This window comes from Larus michahellis, chromosome 1, assembly GCF_964199755.1.
Source record: "Larus michahellis chromosome 1, bLarMic1.1, whole genome shotgun sequence".
NCBI classification, from domain to species: Eukaryota; Metazoa; Chordata; class Aves; order Charadriiformes; family Laridae; genus Larus; species Larus michahellis.
This window is the reverse complement of record NC_133896.1, coordinates 120751493-120772157: the sequence shown is the minus strand read 5'-3', so window position 1 is coordinate 120772157 and position 20665 is coordinate 120751493. Positions and strand designations below refer to the sequence as shown.

Below are 20665 nucleotides of genomic sequence, written 5' to 3'. Positions count from 1 at the left end.
TTTTCTTTTTATCAGGTGCAACTATTTAAAAATACGTATAGAAGTAGTATAGAAGACCTATGGAAGTAATAGGTCTAATGCTGTTACTGTCAGTCTGTTGGAAAAAGGAATAGTCCAAACGGTAGCATTTTTACTTAAGAGGAAAAAGAGCACGGAATAACAAAATCTGAAGAAAGCTTCAGATTTTAGATTTTTAGGGTTTCTTGGGAGGCAGCATGTAGCCATTAAAGGAATATTTGTAATGAATCAAATTTTGTGTGAAAGTGTGTATTCTTTCTTTCCAGCTTTACGTGGGAATGCTCTGAGTAGCAAAATGAGAGTCAATCCTCTGGTTTTAGTTTTGTCTGCTTGCCGGTACTTTGATCATAAGCAGTGTTTTTTCTGAGTTAGAGTTCTCTTCCATTTCTGCTGGTGTCTTGTGCATCAGAACATTTTATTTTTTTTTCTAGCCCAGTTCCTAGAGAAAAAGAGATGTATGTTCAAAAGGGCAGACAGCATGACTGACCAGTAATTTGACCAAAACAAGAGAGGTGTAGGGGACACTTACAACACTTGGGGACACTTACAGCAGTTGCGAAGCTGAAAACTACCAGAATAGAATCATGGAATCATAGAATGGTTTGGGTTGGAAGCGACCTTAAAGATCATCTAGTTCCAACCCCTCTGCCATGGGCAGGGACACCTCCCACTAGACCAGGCTGCTCAAAGCCCCATCCAGCCTGGCCTTGAACACTTCCAGGGATGGGGCAGCCACAGCTTCTCTGGGCAACCTGTTCCAGTGTCTCACCACCCTCACAGGAAAGAATTTCTTCCTGATATCCAATCTAAATCTACACCCTTTCAGTTTAAAACCGTTACCCCTCGTCCTATTGCTCCACTCCCTGACAAAGAGTCCCTCCCCATCTTTCCTGTAGGCCCCTTCAGGTACTGGAAGGCTGCTTTAAGGTCTCCTCAGAGCCTTCTCTTCTCCAGGCTGAACAGCCCCAGCTCTCTCAGCCTGTCTTCATAGGAGAGGTGCTCTAGCCCTCTGATCATCTTTGTGGCCCTCCTCTGGACCCGTTCCAAGAGGTCCATGTCCTTCTTATGTTGGGGGCTCCAGAGCTGGACGCAGTGCTCCAGGTAGGGTCTCACCAGAGTGGACTAGAGAGGTAGAATCACCTCCCTCAACCTTCTGGCCATGCTTCTTTTGATACAGCCCAGGATGCGGTTGGCTTTCTGGGCTGCACGTGGGCATTGCTGGCAATGCAATATGAAAAAAACTCAAAGTAGTTTCCTGGCTGAGGAGAAGAAGGGGTGGTATTGCACTGTTGGGGTAATATTCCGTTATTTGGAAGTGGCTGGCTGGGCAGCAGGGGGTATCAGCTGGCTAACCAAGGGTAGCTCCACAGTTGTTGCATGTGGCTATTAACTGATATATCTGCTGTCCAGGAAAGGTGTTTACATAGCAACTTTCCTTGTAAAAGTAGGTTAAGAAATAATTATTGAAGGCAAATAAATTAATTGTCTCAGAAGTTGCGGATCTTCTGACATTCTGACATTGATCTTCTGACATTGATTTTTTTTAAATTGACTGGATTTCAATTTATATTTCCAACAAGAAAAGCAGGCTAACCTGTGATTGATGCAGACTTGACTGTAAGATATAAGTTAGATTTATATTTTACAGATCTCTGATGTGAAGTAAAACTGCCCATATGAGATTAAACTCAAGACTGGAGCTGGTTAAGTTAACTAAAGGGTTTTAGCTTATGTCTAATTTAAACATCTAATTTAAAAACTTAAGGAGTGAGCAAATCTCCTGGCCTTCTAGGGTGTTCTGTCAGCTGGCTGTATCTGTTTATATTGCAAAGTACCTACCGGATTTTTCATTCGTTTAAATTGACTCTGTATCTCTAAATACCATATGTACTCTTGGCAGATAATTTCACATAATATCTCTTTTTATTCTGTTTTCCTATTTGCTTGAGAAAAAATGGTGATGTTATGCCTCTAATCTTTCAGTTCATATTGAATGTATTAAGTACTCTTTATTCTTCTTCTCCACACACCCTCCCCCACCCCCTTAACCCCTATTTATTGGTGGGGCATCTTGTGTCAATTTGGGGGAATGCTGTGCATGTTCAGATAGGTACCTAAAATATAAACCGTATTTCCCAACTTTTGCTGACACATGAGCAACTAACCAACTAATTGAAGTGCCGTGGACATCATCTGTGTTCTGGATGACCTCAAGTTTTGAATGACACTGGAAGAACAGTAGGTTGCTCATGAGCCTGGGTCTAAGGATATATATGTTGACATACTTCTGTTTAACGCTGATCTGTCTGGGTCATTTTTAGTCTTAGGGGCAAATGCAGAATGTTTTCAGCGGATAAAATTTGGAGAAGGACTCATATTGTCAAATGACTTTTTTTTTTTTTTCCTGAGATGTGTTTTCACTGTTAGAAAAGAGAATTCTGATTAGTTTCAAGCTGTTTCCCATCTGTTTCTGTCTTCTGGCATGACACGTAACTGCTTTGTTTCTTACAGATTTTTAGGGGATTTTTGGAAGGGAAAATAAATTTTGCTCCTACATACAAATATGATCTGTTTTCTGATGACTATGACACCAGTGAAAAATGTCGCACACCGGCATGGACAGATCGTGTTCTTTGGAGAAGAAGAAAATGGCCTTTTGACCGATCAGGTTTGAGTGCTTCCTTAAATTGTTTAAAATATTACTTTAACTGGCTTGTAGAATCCATTGAGTGACATTTACAGTGACAGTGATTCTGAGCTTCTGTCCCTGACTTTGTGTGAGACAGAAAGCTTATAATAGCATCTGCAGTAAATACAGTGATGCTGAACAGGATCAAGAATCAGATACCAGTTACTGATATTTCAGTAGTTCAAAAGGAATTTCTGTTGGGTTTTTTTTCTGTAAAACACTAGGTTTTGGGTTACTTTTTCTCTTTTTACAAATAGCTTGGTTTTTAAAGCATATTCTTGCAATCACTGTGGTTTTCCTCTTTTCTTTTCCTTAATACTGAATGTAGCTGAGGACTTGGATCTTCTGAACGCTAGTTTTCACGATGACAGTAATGTCCCTTATACATGGAATCCTGGTACTTTGTTGCACTACGGAAGAGCAGAGCTGAAAACATCTGATCATAGGTTTCAGTTTTATTTTATACATTACTTCCTGATAATGGAAGATTTAATATTCATGCTATATATTTTGTTGCTCAGATACTTTGCTTACAGGTTTTTCTCGTGTATTTTTTTCCAAGGCCTGTGGTTGCATTGATTGACATCGACATATTTGAAATTGAAGCAGAAGAGAGACAAAAAGTTTATAAGGAGGTGATTGCAATGCAAGGACCGCCTGATGGTACTGTAATGGTCTCCATCAGAAGTTCTTCAGCAGAAGAAAACTATTTTGATGATAACTTGATTGATGATCTTCTTCAAAAATTTGCAAGCTATGGTGAAGTCATACTTATAAGGTTAAAAAGAATTTTTACTTTTAATCTCTATTCCTCTTCATTTTTCCCACCTATTTCCTGAATATGGTTACTTTCTTAGCAGGCATTTCAGTTACGATCTGCTTCATTTTTAACATTTAGATTTCATCTTTAATGTCTTTACAGTTGAAAATTAGTTTTACATACCTGTTTGTGTCTCAGTTTTCAGACTTAATTTTTCCAGATACTCTTTATTTTTGAGATAGAGTATCATACTGACTTTGTCAGAAATCAGTCAGATTTAAAATTTGTTATTTATGCAATTTTATACAAATTTTGTATTCTAAAATTAGGTTGGTAGTTTTAAATGAACTGATGATGAGAGGATCCCTGAGACTGTTGCATTTTCACCAAGCTGTTAATTGAACTATAAGTGTTGTGGTATTTCACTTGGCATTTTTGTTTGGTTTTTTTTTGGTTTGGTTTTCGTTTGGTTTTTTTTTTTTTTTTTTTTTCAGAAGACTAGGAGCATAGTCCCAAGTCCATAGTGTGATGTAACATGGAACACCTAAGACAAATATATAACCTGTAGCCACACAATTACTATTGAATGTATGTAACTGTAGTCACATAATTTTTAAGAGGACAGTGCGTTTGCTGTGTGGTATTTACCTTGTTCTATTTTGCTTTTTTTGTTGTTTTTTTTTTTTTTTTTCTTGCAATGATTCAGTTAAAGCTTATTAGCCAATTATATATGTTTTAATGAATTTAAAATAATTCTTCTCCATCAGGTGAAACATTGAAAAACCTTTAAGATAAGAGGCTTTAAAAGTTAGTAGGGAGGATAAAGTATTTTAATTATTGTTTCCAATGGACTTTGCAGGTTCGTGGAAGACAAGATGTGGGTAACATTTTTGGAAGGAAGCTCTGCTTTGAATGTTATGAATTTGAATGGCACTGAGGTAATGTAAAAATTACTGAACGTTTGTATAGCAAGAGAAAATCCAACTTTTTAAAGAATACTTGGGTGGGTTGGATTTTTTGTTTGTTTCTTTGTTTTTAATTCTTAAAAGTTTTTCATGTTGAGTACTAGACTGTTGCATCTAGTCTTTTTTCTTTTTTCTTTTTTTTTAAATTTCGATAACTACATAGCATTATGCTGAGTTTCAAAAGCCAGCTGAGAGAAGTACCAAACAATTTATTTTCATGAGGAGGACTCTTAGAGACATGAAGATCCCATATTGAGGGGCGTCTTCATCAAATCAGGGATTTAAAATTTTTAAAAATTATTTAAAATGCAGAACTTTTACCTTGAGTTTGTAGTATGAAAGAGTTTATCATATTTATAGCCTGTAGTTATTTAAAAATTAGCACTCCTGTACTGCAATCACATAAAAACATCAAAAATTCATCACTCTCTGACTTCTGTAGGGCCAGTATTTAATCTTTGTAAAAATTTTAATTTTCATGTTCAAATTTTTACTGATCTATGTTCCTGTTAAGACTTGGATTGTGTAATGTGATGTTTGCAGATGGATCCTTGCATCTGCTGAGAGTTTCACTGACAGTCCATGCAGGGTAGGGGCTCAGTGTCATGTGTCACTTTGCAGAATGAAGGCCTGCTGTTTTATTAGTATCTAAAAAATGACTTTACTAAGTCATTTATTAAGTCTTTCTCTTGACGAAGAGTAGTTTTTCTGTTGGAATAAAGAAACCAGAAGCTTTCCTATTAACTGAAAATGAAAAGCTTATGAGACAAATTGTTAGTTTTTCTTTAGAAAAATATTAAATACTTGTAATTAACAGTTTAAACCACATATATGTACTTAATTATCAAAATGAAGTGAAAACTGTAATTATTTTTCTTCTGTGTCACTGTCGTTGTTTAGTCCCAGGAATTCTGAAAACCTTATTTGTGATACTTTCAGTAATATTTTTTTTCTTTTTAAATCTCGAGTGCTGAGTTTTAATGTTCTCTTTTGTGCATACTTTTTTGGCAATTCAGATATTAGGAAGGATTATAAACATAAGCTTGAAAAATCCAGATTGGATCAGAAGTCTGGAAGATGAAATGAATCTAGAGAAGATTAATATTGGGCTGCCTTCATCAACAAGCTCCACTTTGCTTTGTGAAGATGCTGAGGTTACTGCAGACTACGATATGGAAGGTTTGTTGAAATAACGTATTCCTCATTTTGAAATGAGTCCTAAATAATGCGGTTAATTTAATGCATATATCAATACTTTAACTTAACAAGTTTATCTAAAACAGATAAGTTAGAAATCCTTTTATTTCCAGCAGTATCTTGACAACTTGTTGGGCAGTGTCGGTTTGCACTTTATCTCTAGGTTTTACTAATTTCCTGGCACTCTCTTTATTCCTCTCACTTTTACCCTGTGACCTGCCTTCTCAGGGTCACTTAATTCAGGCAGCTTTTACTGTTCACGCTACAAGCAGGATATACACAACTTCAGAGTGCAAAACAATTATTTTTTTCCCAATAGTTTAAGAGGACTAATGAGCTCCCATGCTAAGCATTGATATGCGTACCACCCCCAAGAAGACACCTGGTGAGCCTTTGACAGGCAGGCATGTATGAGTCAGGCAAGGAAACCTTCAGCCTCTGTTGCTGCTTGGAACAGGCTGATCTTCGGCATTGATGAATTGCTGTTTCCCGGTTCCCTGGTGTCATGGTTTAAGCCCAGCCGGCAGCTAAGCACCACGCAGCTGCTCACTCATGCCCCCCGCAGCGGGATTAGGAAGAGAATTGGAAGAGTAAAAGTGAGAAAACTTGTGGGGTGAGATAAAGAGAGTTTAATAAGTAAAGCAAAAACTGCTTGCACAAGGAAAGCAAACCAAAGAATTCATTCACTGCTTCCCATGGGCAGGCAGGTGTTCAGCCATCTCCAGGAAAGCAGGGCTCCATCATGTGTAATGGTTACTTGAGAAGACAAAACGCCATCACTCCAAATGTGTGTCCTCCACTTCCTTCTTCTTCCCCTAGTTTTATATTCCTGAGCATGACGTCATATGGCACGGAATATCCCTTTGCTCAGTTGGGGTCAGGTGTCCCGGCTGTGTCTCCTCCCAGCTTCTTGTGCCCACCCCAGTCCACTCGCTGGTGGGGCGGTGTGGGAGCAGAAAAGGCCTTGACTGTGTGAGCACTGCTCGGCGGTAACTAACACATCCATGTATTATCAACGCTGTTTTCAGCAGAAACCCAAAACATAGCCCCATGCCTGCTACTATGAAGAAAATTAACTATCCCAGACAAAACCAGCACACCTGGGTTTTGTCAGTTTTGGTTTTTCCCTTAAGTGTTTTTATATCTTTTCATGTCATACTTTTCTAGCAGAATCCTCAAGTTGCTAAATATCACTGTTGCAGTAATTGTGCCTCTGCATTTTTGCTTTTCTTTACTTGAATATTTCTAATCTGTGTACTTTGTCACGGCTTATTTTTTAATCTAGTAATTAACTTTTATGAAAGGTGCGCTCCATTCTCTTTTACATTAAAATATGTTCTTCTTATCGTTGGCAAGTAAACCAGCTGTTTTTTGAACAGCAGCAAAAAAAACCAACCACACCTTACCTGCTGACACTTCCTGGGTGTATTGCATTTCCATATGTATTTTACAAGGTTGGGTTTTTATCATTTCTTGAACAGATGTACTTTCTAGATGTAGTCATTGTGTCTATATTGATTTATTCGAAGTTTGAGTAGCTCATTTGCTTTGAATTTCTGTCCAAGCTCCTTAGTGGCAAACATTACGTTGCAAAAGTTTCAAGAAAAGAGATGGCAGCTATGTTTACTGGAAGGAGTAGACTAAGGGGTTTTTTGTACAGGTATTTCATAAAGGAAGATACATTTTGGTAAGGGTACAGATATGGGAAACCTCTATGAAAAGTTGGAATTTGCGTTAGTCTGGGTGTCGTATGGTGCTTCATCTGTTTTCCAGTGCAGGTAGAGAACGGAACTTTAACAGTTTAGACACCTGTATGATTGGTTGTTTTTATTAATAGTCCTACATGAAATGGTATGATTCCCTTAAAATGTGACATCTCAAATCTCTTAAATTGAGAGCTAATGTCTAATTAGCAGCCTGGTTACTCTGTTACTGCTGAGCAGCGCAAAGTTGAAGCTGAAGCTTCTGTAGAACATTGTGGTTCACGTACCTCAAGAGAGAGAAGACTTGAAGTTATGGAACAAAGAATTACTATGGTCTTACTCTGGAGTGTGATGGGATAATTGTCTATTTTAGGCATTTTGAATATAAACATAAAAATATTCTATATTGACTGTTTACTTTTCAAAGGCACGTCCATGTTGAACCTTTTATTTTAAAGATCCTTAGACCTTTTCAAACAGAAGGCATTATAAATAGCAGATATCTTGAAATCCCCTGCCCAGCCCTCTGCAGAATAAGTGAAGCTTGCCATCTATTGCAAACCAGGGAAATAATTTTTGCAAAGGTCTTCTTTGTAAGAGCTAATTGTTTCTTAGATTAAGCAACATAGCAGTTGCCACACTATTATAATTACCTGTAATATTTATCTGTAATATATATTGTGCATCTGGAGTATTTCCAACCAGCTGGAATACATATGCATTCTTCATGGGTGATTTTATGATTTAAGGATCATACTTTTGTTGTTGAGCTAATTCCTTGGAACTTGAGGGCTTTTTGCAGAAAATCCCATGCCCAGAATCAGTTTATCATTTCCCCACTTTTAAAAATAAGTATCTATTGTTCTCTTTATTTTACATGCTTTTTCTTTTTTGGGGTGGGGTTTGTTATTTAGGAGACATTGATGACTATAGTGCTGAAGTAGAAGAAATCCTTCCTCAGCATCTACAGCCCACTTCGAGCTCTGGTCTTGGAACCTCCCCAAGCTCTTCACCACGTTCCAGTCCCTGTCAATCCCCTACGCTGTCAGATGGACCTACGCTCCCGGTGAGACCAAGCCGAGCACCCACAAAAACTCCCGGACCACCAGTTTCCACACACGGTGTGTATTATATAGCTCGACTGCCTCTATTACTACTGTACAATCTGGCAGCTGTATGGCCCGGTGGTAGAATACTACCTTGTAGATTATTTTTAATAGAGCTTTTAGATTAATATAAAAGGCTATTCTTGTAATTATCTTAGCACTTTACGCATAAGTGGCCTTGGGCAAATCACCTCATCCTTTGTGTCTCAGTTTTCCTAATAGGCAGTGGAAGCGCTTTGTTTCCTGAGTCTTATTTAGTACACTGTCCACTGATCTACGCCACTGCAAACTACATAACTTGCTGTAGTTTTTTAGCGCTTCATCATGAAAGAGACATCTCAAAGTTATGTGATTAATAGGATAAGTTGATTTGTTTGAAACCTTTGTTCAAGAATTCTGTTGCAATGTGTCAGTATAATCCTAGTTCACTTTAGTCATACTCTTCAAATACAGCCCATCTCAGTTAATGCTCCTGTCAGCTGCAATATGTAAATTGTAATCAGCAGATTTGTAGATTGGGTGTATAATATGAAAGCTTCTGTTTAAACACAACTTTATTTTAGTGACAAAGTGGACATTTAGAATTACAGTGTTTGGAATGGCTTCTAGAACAGTTTATTCCAATGTAATTTAGAGTAACTTTACAAAGACTGCTAAAATGCCTCCAGGATTCGCCTTGTAACGTTTTTTTCCAGAGCACTTAGTTCACAGACTAGTGTCAAAATCAGCATTTGGAACTCTGCAATTTTTAAGAATGTTTAGGATTCCATGAAAAGCATATACTGATTAAAGCATATGAGACAAAAGTCTTGGTTTAGGAAATCTGCTTGTTTTCACCGTTGGTTTATTCCTCTCTCAAAACCTTTTATATCATTGTTTCCAGGGCTGGGGACTGACTGTCCTCTCTGTGAAAATAACTTGCTATTAGAAAAGCTTTATTGTGATTAGAATGTATAAGTGATTAATTTTTGCATTGTTTTCTGTCACATTCTCCAGGTGAATTTCAGCTTGGTACCCAGCAGAAAGAGTCTTCTCAGAGCTTGGAGCCTAAGCGTCCTCCGCCACCTCGCCCCGTTGCTCCTCCTGCACGCCCTGCTCCACCGCAGAGGCCACCTCCACCATCAGGTAATGCGGTGATGTATATCAGGAGGTCAGAAATATTTTGTTTCAAGTCTGTGAGATGAGCTTTGAAGTTCCACGCCCAAACTACGTATTATATTGTTGGTTTGGGGCTCAATGGAACATACCGGTTTTTCACTAAAATGTTTAGTTGGTACATTTAATAGCAATACCAGCATGGGAAATAACAGCATTTTCCAGTACCATTTAAATATTATTGGCTTTGCTTAGTGAATAAGTTTTAAAATTTTTATAAACTTATTTTCACAGTTTAAAAATGTGGAGTTCCCACAGCAGCGTTTACTCCACATTTTCATTTTTATAACATCTTCATTTTTTAAACAAAAGATAAATAATCGTGTGCATTCATTGATTTATATTGCTTTAATTTTGGCATCAGTATGTATGCATTTTATCATGTCTGAGCTTTTAATGTAGAGTTCATCTGGATCACCTGAAAATATAAACAATTGAGCACTAAGAAACTGGATGTTCAGAAGCATATGGGCAACACAGTTACTAACAAACTGACCCTTGTCATTTTTAACTTTCTCATTCTTTTTCTTCCCTCTTACTGTACTGATATTTTTCATTATTGCTGCATTCATTTCTTAAATACTGTAAGGCGGTAGGAGTCCTGCACCTGCTAGAAAAGAATTTGGAGGTAATGATTTTAATTGTTTTCAATATGACTACATAGCAAAACTACTGTGGTGGTCTGTTGTGACAGTACTTAATATGATGATGTCCAAAGGTATAAAAATCCGTAATTCTTAAAGATCAATGTAATTCTCTTCTCAGGGTTTGTATCCTCTTCTGAATTACATTTGACTTTTTAGCGAAAAAATATTTCTCCAGAAGTTTGTACATTATAGTCAGATAGATTAAAATTGTTCCAGGTTTTTATTACTTTGTGCTGGTCAAAATACACCCAGCTAATTTTTCTGTGAAAGTGGAATTTTGTCTTTAGTTGTGAAAAGGCTAGCTTTTTTCTCTCAGTCCATGACAAAGAGCATTGAAAAATGGGTTGTGATTGTAGCTACTTGCAGTGATTATCCATTAATTAATTGTTCAAGTTGAAACTACTGCTGGTCTTGGCCCAGTTTCCCCCAAACGATCACCAGTTAACAGAGGGCTCCAAATCACTGAGCTGTATTAGTCTCATAGCTGAACACTAACATATGGATAGTTTATTTTCTGTTTCTAAGTCTGAAATGTGCTCCTAAGTCCTTCCTAGGGACACAAAACATCCTCCATAGTTCTTGGAACTGGCACATAATTCAGAAACATAAACTTAGCAAAGGAATTTACTCAGTTACTTTGAAGGCACTCGGGAGCTACAGGTCTTTACAAAATAGCAAAATCCTGAAATAATTCTCCCCTAATTCCTTCCCTTTTGATAATGCTGACGGCCTTATCAACCCTTAAGGCTAGTTCTGTTTTTTACCAGCGTGACCTGCTTTTGCAGATGTTACAGTATATATTGCATATAACGACTCACGTGTTCTCAAAAGTGCTTTATTTCTTCAAACTAATCTTTGTCCTTCTTTGTCACACACTTCATAGTTGAGCTGTCCTGCTTGGATTTAAATCAGCTCATTAATACATGGGATAGAGTGAGAACAGTTAGTGGCTGTGAAATACTTTATTAATGGCTTTTCAGACACTGCCACTCGGTAGGAAAGAGCGTTTTTTGAGAAAATAATTCAAAAGTTTTGAGCAATCTCAGAAAATAAGTAGACTATTTTACATAGTATATAAATATCGGCTAACTACTTCTGATGTCGCGCAGAGATGTGCATGGCTCTTAGATGCCGTTGAGGGGAGGAGGTTGTACCCAAGGCACAATATTTCCAATTAGTTAAAATGCTAAAGTTTTAGAAAATAGACAGTTTATACATAACGCACAACATATGTGGGATTTAATTCATTGTACTGCTTCAGTCCTATATAGTTTTATGTGCACTGACACAATCCTGTTTGCCTAGTTTGTCTCAATTGTGCAAAGACCAGCCTTCTTTTTTATGCCCTCTTTCCCAGCATAGCTTGCCATGGAGAATTGTAGTTGCATAAAAAGCAAGTTTTATGCAATCTTTTAAAAGAGATTGTAGTACATTTTTTTCATATGTTATTCTGACCCAAAGCTCATCCTGCTTTTTTCTCTCCTCTTCATTTTCCACTCATGGCGTACGTTTATAAGGCATAATGCTTTGCTTTTCAGCGGTACCTGAGCTCAGCCCTGAGCAAGCTGGCACAGGACTGGAAGCAGTATAAATGTCACAGTGTGTCACTATGCTTGGGAAAATGGCATCTGTTTCTCTTACCTAGAATGAAGGCTCCTAAAGCACAGTGCAAATACCTCTGTGTCCTGTAGAAGCATATTAAACTTTGTTTTTAGACTTCTGTAGCACATGCGAAGTGACATTCGGTCATGTTAAAATGTTGTGCGTTTTAAATGTTACTTTCTTCTTCTTCCCCATGCGTCTTAACCTTTTTTTCTGGGTGCTTCACTCCCTTCAGTGCCCATAACATTTCTTCTAATGGCTCAGTATGCTTTGAAGATGGAAGCAGGATTTGGGCACCTAAGTTTGCTTTAGAGTTTGGTCATATTTTACATCAGAAGTAACTCACAATTCAAGGAAACAGGAGGTTGCAAAGTTTCCTTGTTTTCGCCTGCTAATACGAAAGATTTCCACTGAGGATTTTATAAGCTCTCAATTGTTTAAAGTTAAAAATGAAAACGTTGCACTCTGTTTAAAGATTATTTTTTTTTAATACACTACAGAGTAAATTCTTACACAACATTAAAAATTATAAACGCTACTAATTGTCAGTTACTTGCAGTTAAAAAATAATGTTTGTTTTCTTTTGTTTTTTTCTCCTTCAGTAATATTAGTCAGACTTTTCCTGATTGATGCAGGAAAGGCTGATAGTTGTCTTTTATCATTGGTTTAAACTGTTAAAATGGCGTTAAGATTGAGAGAATGCACAATATTTTCAGTATATGCAATAATTTGGGTAAAATGCACTGAATGAAATGTGATTATCCTCCAAATAAATAAAGTAAACCTAGAAAATACAGTAATAAAGTTGAAATTAAAAGAAATGCAAGCATGTTAAGCTATGGAAATACATGCACCCAAGCAGCAAGCACTTATTAGTGTATGCTAATATTTATTGTCAAACATTAAACTTAGCCTTGCAAGGGCCATTCAACATCTTTGGAGCTTTTGCAGGACGGAGTTCAGGTTGTTTGGGTGCTTTAGGATATGGCAGTCATTTCGAAAAAGCTTTTGTTATTGGTTGTGTTGGGTTTTTTTTTTCCTAATATGGGGAAGAGCACCTTTTTTCTTTTCTTGCTGAAGGAAGAATGTTCAGTAATAGATGAAACAAGAAGCCTGAATGCTAAAACAGTAAATGCATTGTTCAAATGGCAAATGGCCTAGATTTTATATATATATGTGTGTGTATACACACACACACACGTGCGCATATATGCACATTTTACTTTATGAGAAGTTGGGGTTGCTTTATTTTCCCCTTAAGCTAATGTGTCAATGTAATCTTTGCAAAACATGCAGTTCTGTCTAAAAGATGTCACGGGATAAGTTACAGGTTGTTTCTGTATAAATCCAACCCCTTTCCTTAAAATACTATTTAAAACAAGTATGTGATATCTTTACTTACAAAATACTGTTTCAAACTGAAATAGAGATTTCAAGCTATATACAGATTACAGTAACAGTTTAAAATGATACTCAAAAATGTGTTTCAGGTTCAGATGTACATTTTTCACTGTCCTTAAGATTAAAATCTTCCTATAATGCCAATCGTAATAGCATTATCACAGCATCATGATTTTGTTTCATCACTGTTGAAGAGTATTGTTAGTAAGTAGAGTTTGGGGGATTTGACCTTTATGCCTTTTCCCATATAATGAAAATTTTTAAATTTGCAAAACCTTTTTAAATCCCGTACAGAAGTCTTCCTCTGTATGGTGCACCAACACAGGAACATGTCTATGTGCCGTGGGCCAAGAGGTTTTCTGCCTTCCTTCTCCTGAAAGGAGTTGACTTGATTAATAATCTTGCAAAAAAAACCATTTACTTAAAAAGAGCATCCTGAAAATACCTATTCAAAGTATGGGCTGAGTTGAGCTTTGGGAGGAGAAAGTGCAGGAGGTCTGAGAAATGAACAGGCTAGTTCCCTGCTCCTCGAGGGGTTTTATTGTGTCTATTTCCATTAATACGTTGAGACAAACAGTTAGCTTTATGTCTCTGTAACCACAGAGGGTTCAGAGGAGTGTCCTGTACTCTATTGGGCTGCTCTCCACCTCTGTTTTCCACCTGTTAGCAGGTAGGCCTCTCATAGCTAGGGGTTACCACTTTCTTTTCTCCCCCAGGGTTCCTCTGGGTTGCATGGGTGAAGGGCAGAGCTAGTACCTGAAAGCAATGAAATGTTCTCAGGCAGTGCTTTCCTCCTGTGCCTCCTCCTTACAAACGCTCTCTGTTCATCCCTCCTCAGTGCTGCTTCTCTCGCGGAGAAGTTCACTGTCAGAAACTTTTGCAATGGAAGTCTAAGGTTAATTGGCAGAGCCTGGAACTCACCCAGAATATGACATATGCCAGTATTTAACATCTTTGAACCAGATGTTCAGCCAAACCAGAGATTTGACATCTCTGGAGACAACCACATACCAGCCTCATGTGCAACCTTCACTCTTCCTACTCTGAGTGACACCTCCACCCATATCTGACAAAATTCACAGCACTCTTTCCAGATCATAGAGAGCTCCTGAGCAGATACCACACACTGGCACATGATGAGAAAGCATGAGGCTGTGTCATCGCTAAGGCAAAAGTTGCTTTTAAGGTAGGCTTCTTGAACGCTGGCTCCCTTTCCTTCCTCTATACTTGAGCCACTCCAGAATTGCCAGATATTTCTGTTACTTATTCCTATGCGCATGCCTTAAGGATTTCTCCTTGCATACCGTCTAGTGCTATCTATGTCCTGCCATGTTTTTACCATACAATTTTATGGACCCAGCATATGCTTGATCACCTTGCAGAAATAAAATAATTCAGCATGGTTATGCATGATTGAAAATCTTCTTTCTCTCAATCTGAACTGTAACACCTACTACGCGCCAGTTCGTACAGCATTCCCAAGTACAGAGTGCTGCTTGGAGATAACTTAATGATACAATTCTGTAGGATACAATACATTATATAAATTGGGAAATGTATTTATTCCATAAACTTGTTTATTCACATGTAGTCTTGGCAGAAACATACTACATAGTATTCTCCTGAGTTACAGGAAGCAGACTTAATGTTGCAGGGTATAATTGATGTACATTTTCAAGTGTTTGAGTATAGATATGCACTCTGCTTTAGAAGAGTTTCAAGACGGACTTTTAATATCATTCTGAATTTTTAAAAGTTTGTGGAGAGTGAATACTGAAGAAATGAAATCCTCTTTCAACTGTCATGCAAAATTGAAATAATAGTATGTTTCTAAACATGATCATGCTTGCTGATCTCTAATTTGTATCAGTCTGGTTTCCCCATGCTGCTGCAAACAGTTATCTCCTACAAGTAACTACAATCTAGCTAGGCCATTTTTAAATTATGTAAAGCTGTCTTGTGGCAGTGTTCTTGCTGGTTTTACTTTCTCAATCTACTGCTTTTCTTATGCAATGTACAGCTTCTCTTCTTTCTCTGAAAAGGTCTTGGAGCTCCTCCCAGTCCTGGGGTAGCTAGGAGAGAAGTAGAAGGTAACATAACAATTTTTGTATTCTAGAAATGGATTTCTAATTTAATACCTGAGTAATACTATTGCCCTTGTGATACTAAAGGTGGTTTCATGGAGGTATTTATTGTGTAGGAACTTTTTTCTTTTATTTAACATAGTTTTCAGACAGGCAAGCTGCTTGCTGCTTTTCACTGATAGTGTGAATTGTTATAGAAGGCAGTCTTCATTTATGAAAAACTAAGTGAAATCTTAGACTGCACTAATCAAGAAGAATACTTTGAAGACTGAATCTCACAGGAAGCTGTAACTGACTGATTGCTAGAGTAAATACTATTCCTGTAACTAAATCAGGAATCTAGGAAGCCTACTTTTTCTATAAAGAACTACATATGTTCATATAATTCGGGGAAATTTGCATTTAAATAATTTAGCCTAGAATTTAATATTTTTGTCACTTCCTGAAGAGATGTATGTACAAAATACAGTGTATGTATTTTCATGCTGGTGCCTAAATGTATGTGACACACATTTATGAGAAGCATCTTTCTTGCATTATTCTAGTTGGAGTATGTGCGTATAGCTCTGAATGGGTCCTGTTCTAGCCATGCCAGCGGAGTTGTGTTTTTGGGTTTCTTCTTAATGTGACCCTTTGTAGCAAATACAGGTACAGCAGTGAAGGTCCTAGTATAGTCACAATCAAGATGCCCTCCTGTATACTACAACTAATTTTGGCTATATTGCTGGTTCATTTTTCTAAATTGGCACAATCACTATATGCATAGGAATAGTTCAGGTTGGAAGGGACCTCTGGTGGTTATCTACTCCAATCCCCTGCTCTCAGTAGGGTAAACTGGTGCCAGCTTGCTCAGGGTATGAGTTGCATTTCTGAGAACTGTACCCAGAAACCCATTCTAACTCGTTCTAAGAAAGCAGGGCTGTCTGACAGCTGGAAGTCAACTTGATAAACTGTCTTATGTACCACAGAGTATTCCTTCCAGTTACTGTAACTGACACGGTGATTTTACCTTCCTGGGAAACAGGCAACAGAAACACGAGCCAGAATCGTAAACTTCTTTGCCTGTTAGAAATTGTGCACTTTTCTGAGGTAAAGGTAATTTTTTCATATCTTGCACTTCACAACTTGAATGTTGCGTACAAGGCTGTCATTAGCATCAGCATGTAAATGTTGAGGTTGGTGCTGTAATATATTTATCCCATAAACAAAGAGAGCAGGTTCAGGAACTGTGGTGTAAACTCTGTAGGTTGCTGAACCATGTATAATTACAGATGTACTCTTCCGATCGCATGATTTTTTGAATCAGCACGTTACATAAGTTCTCTGTGTTTTAAAGACTGCTATTAGAATATCTGCAGAATATACTACAAAAGAAAACAACTTCTTCTAGCACGATTGAGAACACAGGGTACCTGTACAAGTGGGCGTCTTTAGCTTGCAACAAATAGGTGATTTGACTTAATTTGTAATTAAAGGGTCGAATTACTACTTCATGTGTGCCATGGGATAAGAGTGTGCTAGAGTAACAGCTTAGTTGATGGATAGACTTTAATATGTAACAACTTAAAAAAAAATCACTAATGTCTTTTTGCTCCCATTTCCATTAGTGATAATGTACCATTACCGTATATTACCCATTTGTAGTTCATCTAACAAAGATAATCTAATTTTTTTTCCATGCTTCAAAGCACAAAAAAGCCCTGGAACACAAAGAAAAGATAACTTAGGTAATACAGATACATGCTTTGTACTAATTATAATACAGAAAGAAGTTGATTTTGAAATATGTTCTAAGTCAGCGATCTCTAATATCTGTTCCAGTTCGTAATCAGCCTCCACCTTCAACTGGAATTTCAAGCACAGGAACTGCTGGATATGGTACAACCAGACCGGTAGGTGTTCTGTCTTAAAATAACTTTCCTCCTAAGTTTCTACAGTTTATTACACCGTCAGTGGGTTTTCTTAAGTCATAACAGATGTAAGTAAACTGTAAAATTTACTAGTCACTTTACAGCTTATATGAGTTAATTCTCCCAGCAATTCTTGTCTCGACTAAAAATATTTCAGAATATATGTACTGGACATGACTTTATTAATAATTTTGCACTCTATGCAGTCACTTCATAGGCTTCCAAATAATAAACCATTTTATGTCCACTTTCAAATAACCACACTGTTATTCTTTGTATTACATGTTCCTGTTGACTACATTGCTGATTTGGTATGATGAAATGTATTATCTTCTGGGCTGAAATGTGTATCCTGGCGGCAGTGAATTGCTTGCAGGCAGTTAATGTATTATATAGGCAGTTGATTGCTGATTATTTGGTGTGTAATGGAATTTCATACCTTGTTTTAAAAATTTATAAGGGTCTTCATGTAAAAGTGAAACATTCAGCTATTTCAACAAAACATTCAACAAACATTAGTTGTGCATTTCATTCTTTATTTGTGGAACTGAACCGAAGGAACTGAATGAAGGATTTACGGGCACTTGAATGCTTCACTACAAGCAAGAAATCAAGAGATGGGAGACGTCTGCCTTATTAACAGCAGTAAACAGAAGCCTTGCATTAGGGAAGGAGAAAGCGTTTTAATGCCTTAAAGACTTACTAAGAAATGGTATTGTTTGTTGATAATGCTTTAGACTTTGCAGCATATTTCAGAGAGAATTTTTACAGCAGCATGAGGGACTCTTCGTTTCTTTCTATATCTACATCAACCACGGTATTTGTGCTTACTTTGTTCCCTCTGCTGTGGCATTTCCAGGTTCTTTAACTTGGATCATACCTCTTTATACCTGGATCTCTCATAGACTAAAAAGCAGCAAAAGTTGGCTCTTTCTTATTGGTTTCTTGGTCATTAGAGAACTCTGTGACCTCTCTTCTCATTGGGATAACGTTCACAATGACACTCACAGGATGGAGAGCACAGATACAAGTCTTTAGTAAGGCTTAAAAGCATTCTGCTTGCATCAATGTCAGTGGGATAGATACTGATGAGGTTTCTGAAATATCTATAAATATGGCACCTCTTCTTCGACGCCATATCATTCTTTCAGGTAAAGTGTTAGACCAGTTGTTGTGAATGAGAGAGCGTGTGAAGAAGCCATTAAAATAAAGATGCAGCTAACTAAAGAGTTTAAGTTAAATCCATATAAATTTGTTTTATAAAAGGTTCTAGAGTCCTTTTCCACCACTTAAATGAGCAAGAAACAAAAGAGCACTGCCAGCTGTGCATAGATATCACAGTTTTTGTAGAGCTTAAGAAGCTCTTAAGTGAGGCACTGGAACAGGTTGCCCAGAGAAGTGGTGGAGGCCCCATCCGTGGAGACGTTCAAGGCCAGGCTTGATGAGGCTCTGAGCAATCTGATCTAGTTAAAGATGTCCATGCTTACTGCAGGGTGGTTGGACTAGATGATGTTTAAAGGTCCCTTCCAACCCAACATATTCTATGATTAAAGGAGTTGTACATTACTGCTATTGCTGTTTCTTTTGTACTCTTGTACAGTATTGAAACTACTGAAAACTATTGTTGAAAGCCACCATTGAAATAACTTTTTGTTGATGTTGGTTTTCTCAAAGACGTTGATTCTCACAGTGAACAGTTCTTGATCTTTGCGCTTTTTTGTTATTTTCCCAGAAATGTAAAATGCCATGTTCTAAAATCTGGGTAAAGAAAACTTGGTAAACACAGGAAAGAATGTATTCATTTATCACCATGCGCCTCACTTTTTTTTTTTTTTTTGGTAATCTGAAGCCAGCACAGGATTTGCCATTTCTAAATCAAAACAATTCAATAAAAAAAATCTGGTGTACAGAAGACACTCCACCAGTATCTTGGAACTGGCATAAGTGCAAGAATTTTTGTTCATATGAACAAGAAAGAAAAAAAAGTAGTACTGTTCTCTTGTGTTATGTTTCTCAGCACCCAGGCTGGACTACAGTTAGAGATGCTTACCCTTTTCCAGAAAGGACCGTGATACTGCAATTGCCACCATAATTTGACAAGACAAAGCTGACTGCATCTCTTCTTTCGCAGATGTTGAGATTTTCTTTAAAAAACAAAACAAAACAAACAAAACAAAACCACAAAAACCCAACCAACCAAATGCAATAGAAGGTCTGAAAAAAACATCTCCTAAGATCTGCTTGGCTTTTCAAGCCCTAGCTCAACGCCTGTTTGGATTTCCTAACTGACATTGCTGCTTCCTTTTTTCTCAGGTTATTTTTTGGGCAGCATTTAATTTCAAGGATTTCAGGACCAGGGACAGTAGCCACAGCGGCCGCCGCTTCCCACTGAGCAGTCTCGAGGATTATTTTAGAATTCCTTTCTGTTTCTTTTTGATTTCTTTTTTTTTTAAATACATTTTGGCATTCAATCCAACCATCCTTTTCCCCACTTTCAGAATATTTAAAGAAATGACAAAATGCATCTTGGCAATTAAAGAGAAGACAGATATTTCAGAGGTTAGGTGGTTTAAAGCATTTAGAAAGTTGTTAAAGGGACTCAGCCAAGCATAATGAATCAGACGTTATACAGTCTTTGAAGTAGAGTACATACATCTAGTAAAAGTAAGATCAAGGATGATACTTATTTTGTAGTGGTGAAGTTTCTTTGCTTTTTTTTAAATCATGTTTGTGTAGAGAGTTGTGTAAATAGGGTTTGCTCTGAAACCCATTTCTAGACCATCCACTGTTACTAAGATTTTGTCAGAATATACCAAATACACAAAATTATAGAGGAAACAAATCTTATAAACTATAGAATCATAGAACGTGTTGGGTTGGAAGGGACCTTTAAAGGTCATCTAGTCCAACCCCCCTGCAGTAAGCAGGGACATCTTTGATTAGATCAGGTTGCTCAGAGCCTCATCAAGCCTGGCCTTGAATGTCTCCAGGGATGGGGCCTCCACCATTTCTCTGGGCAACCTGTTCCAGTGCCTCACCACCCTCACAGTAAAGAACTTCATCCTAATGTCTAATCTAAACCTACCCTGCTCTAGTTCAAAACCATTGCCCCTCATCCTATCACTACATACCCTTGCAAACAGCCCCTCCCCAGCTTTCTTGTAGGCCCCCTTCAGGTACTGGAAGGCTGCTATAAGGTCTCCCCGGAGCCTTCTCTTCTCCAGGTTGAACATCCCCAACTCTCTCAGCCTGTCTTCATAGGAGAGGTGCTCCAGCCCTCTCATCATCTTCGTGGCCCTCCTCTGGACCTGCTCCAATAGATCCATGTCCTTCTTATGTTGGGGGCTCCAGAGCTGGATGCAGTATTCCAGGTGGGGTCTCACGAGAGCAGAGTAGAGGGGGAGAATTGCCTCTCTCGATCTGCTGGC

At 37.7% G+C, this 20665-nt stretch overlaps 1 protein-coding gene and 1 long non-coding RNA gene across 17 annotated transcripts in view; one reads left to right on the top strand and one right to left on the bottom strand.

Annotated features, from left to right (window-relative positions):
* The window catches only part of SYNJ1 (synaptojanin 1), a 69642-nt gene that overhangs the window by 39862 nt on the left and 9115 nt on the right, over window positions 1-20665 (top strand). For 5 of the 16 annotated variants that reach the window (XM_074600993.1, XM_074600866.1, XM_074600935.1 and 2 more), the window contains exons 19-29: window positions 2530-2686; window positions 3036-3153; window positions 3270-3485; window positions 4327-4405; window positions 5449-5611; window positions 8247-8453; window positions 9435-9563; window positions 10183-10221; window positions 15286-15333; window positions 17016-17054; window positions 17149-17219. In XM_074600993.1, the coding sequence (XP_074457094.1) occupies window positions 2530-2686; window positions 3036-3153; window positions 3270-3485; window positions 4327-4405; window positions 5449-5611; window positions 8247-8453; window positions 9435-9563; window positions 10183-10221; window positions 15286-15333; window positions 17016-17054; window positions 17149-17219 (1266 nt within the window). The remainder of the gene's footprint in view (window positions 1-2529; window positions 2687-3035; window positions 3154-3269; window positions 3486-4326; window positions 4406-5448; window positions 5612-8246; window positions 8454-9434; window positions 9564-10182; window positions 10222-15285; window positions 15334-17015; window positions 17055-17148; window positions 17220-20665) is intronic. The other 11 variants (XM_074600965.1, XM_074600875.1, XM_074600945.1 and 8 more) reach the window with 4 other exon arrangements.
* On the bottom strand, window positions 9037-19376 carry LOC141748638 (uncharacterized). The gene is made up of 3 exons (XR_012589066.1): window positions 19288-19376; window positions 13519-13616; window positions 9037-10011 (listed from the first exon to the last, which is right to left on the bottom strand). It is a non-coding gene; the product is annotated as an uncharacterized LOC141748638 (long non-coding RNA).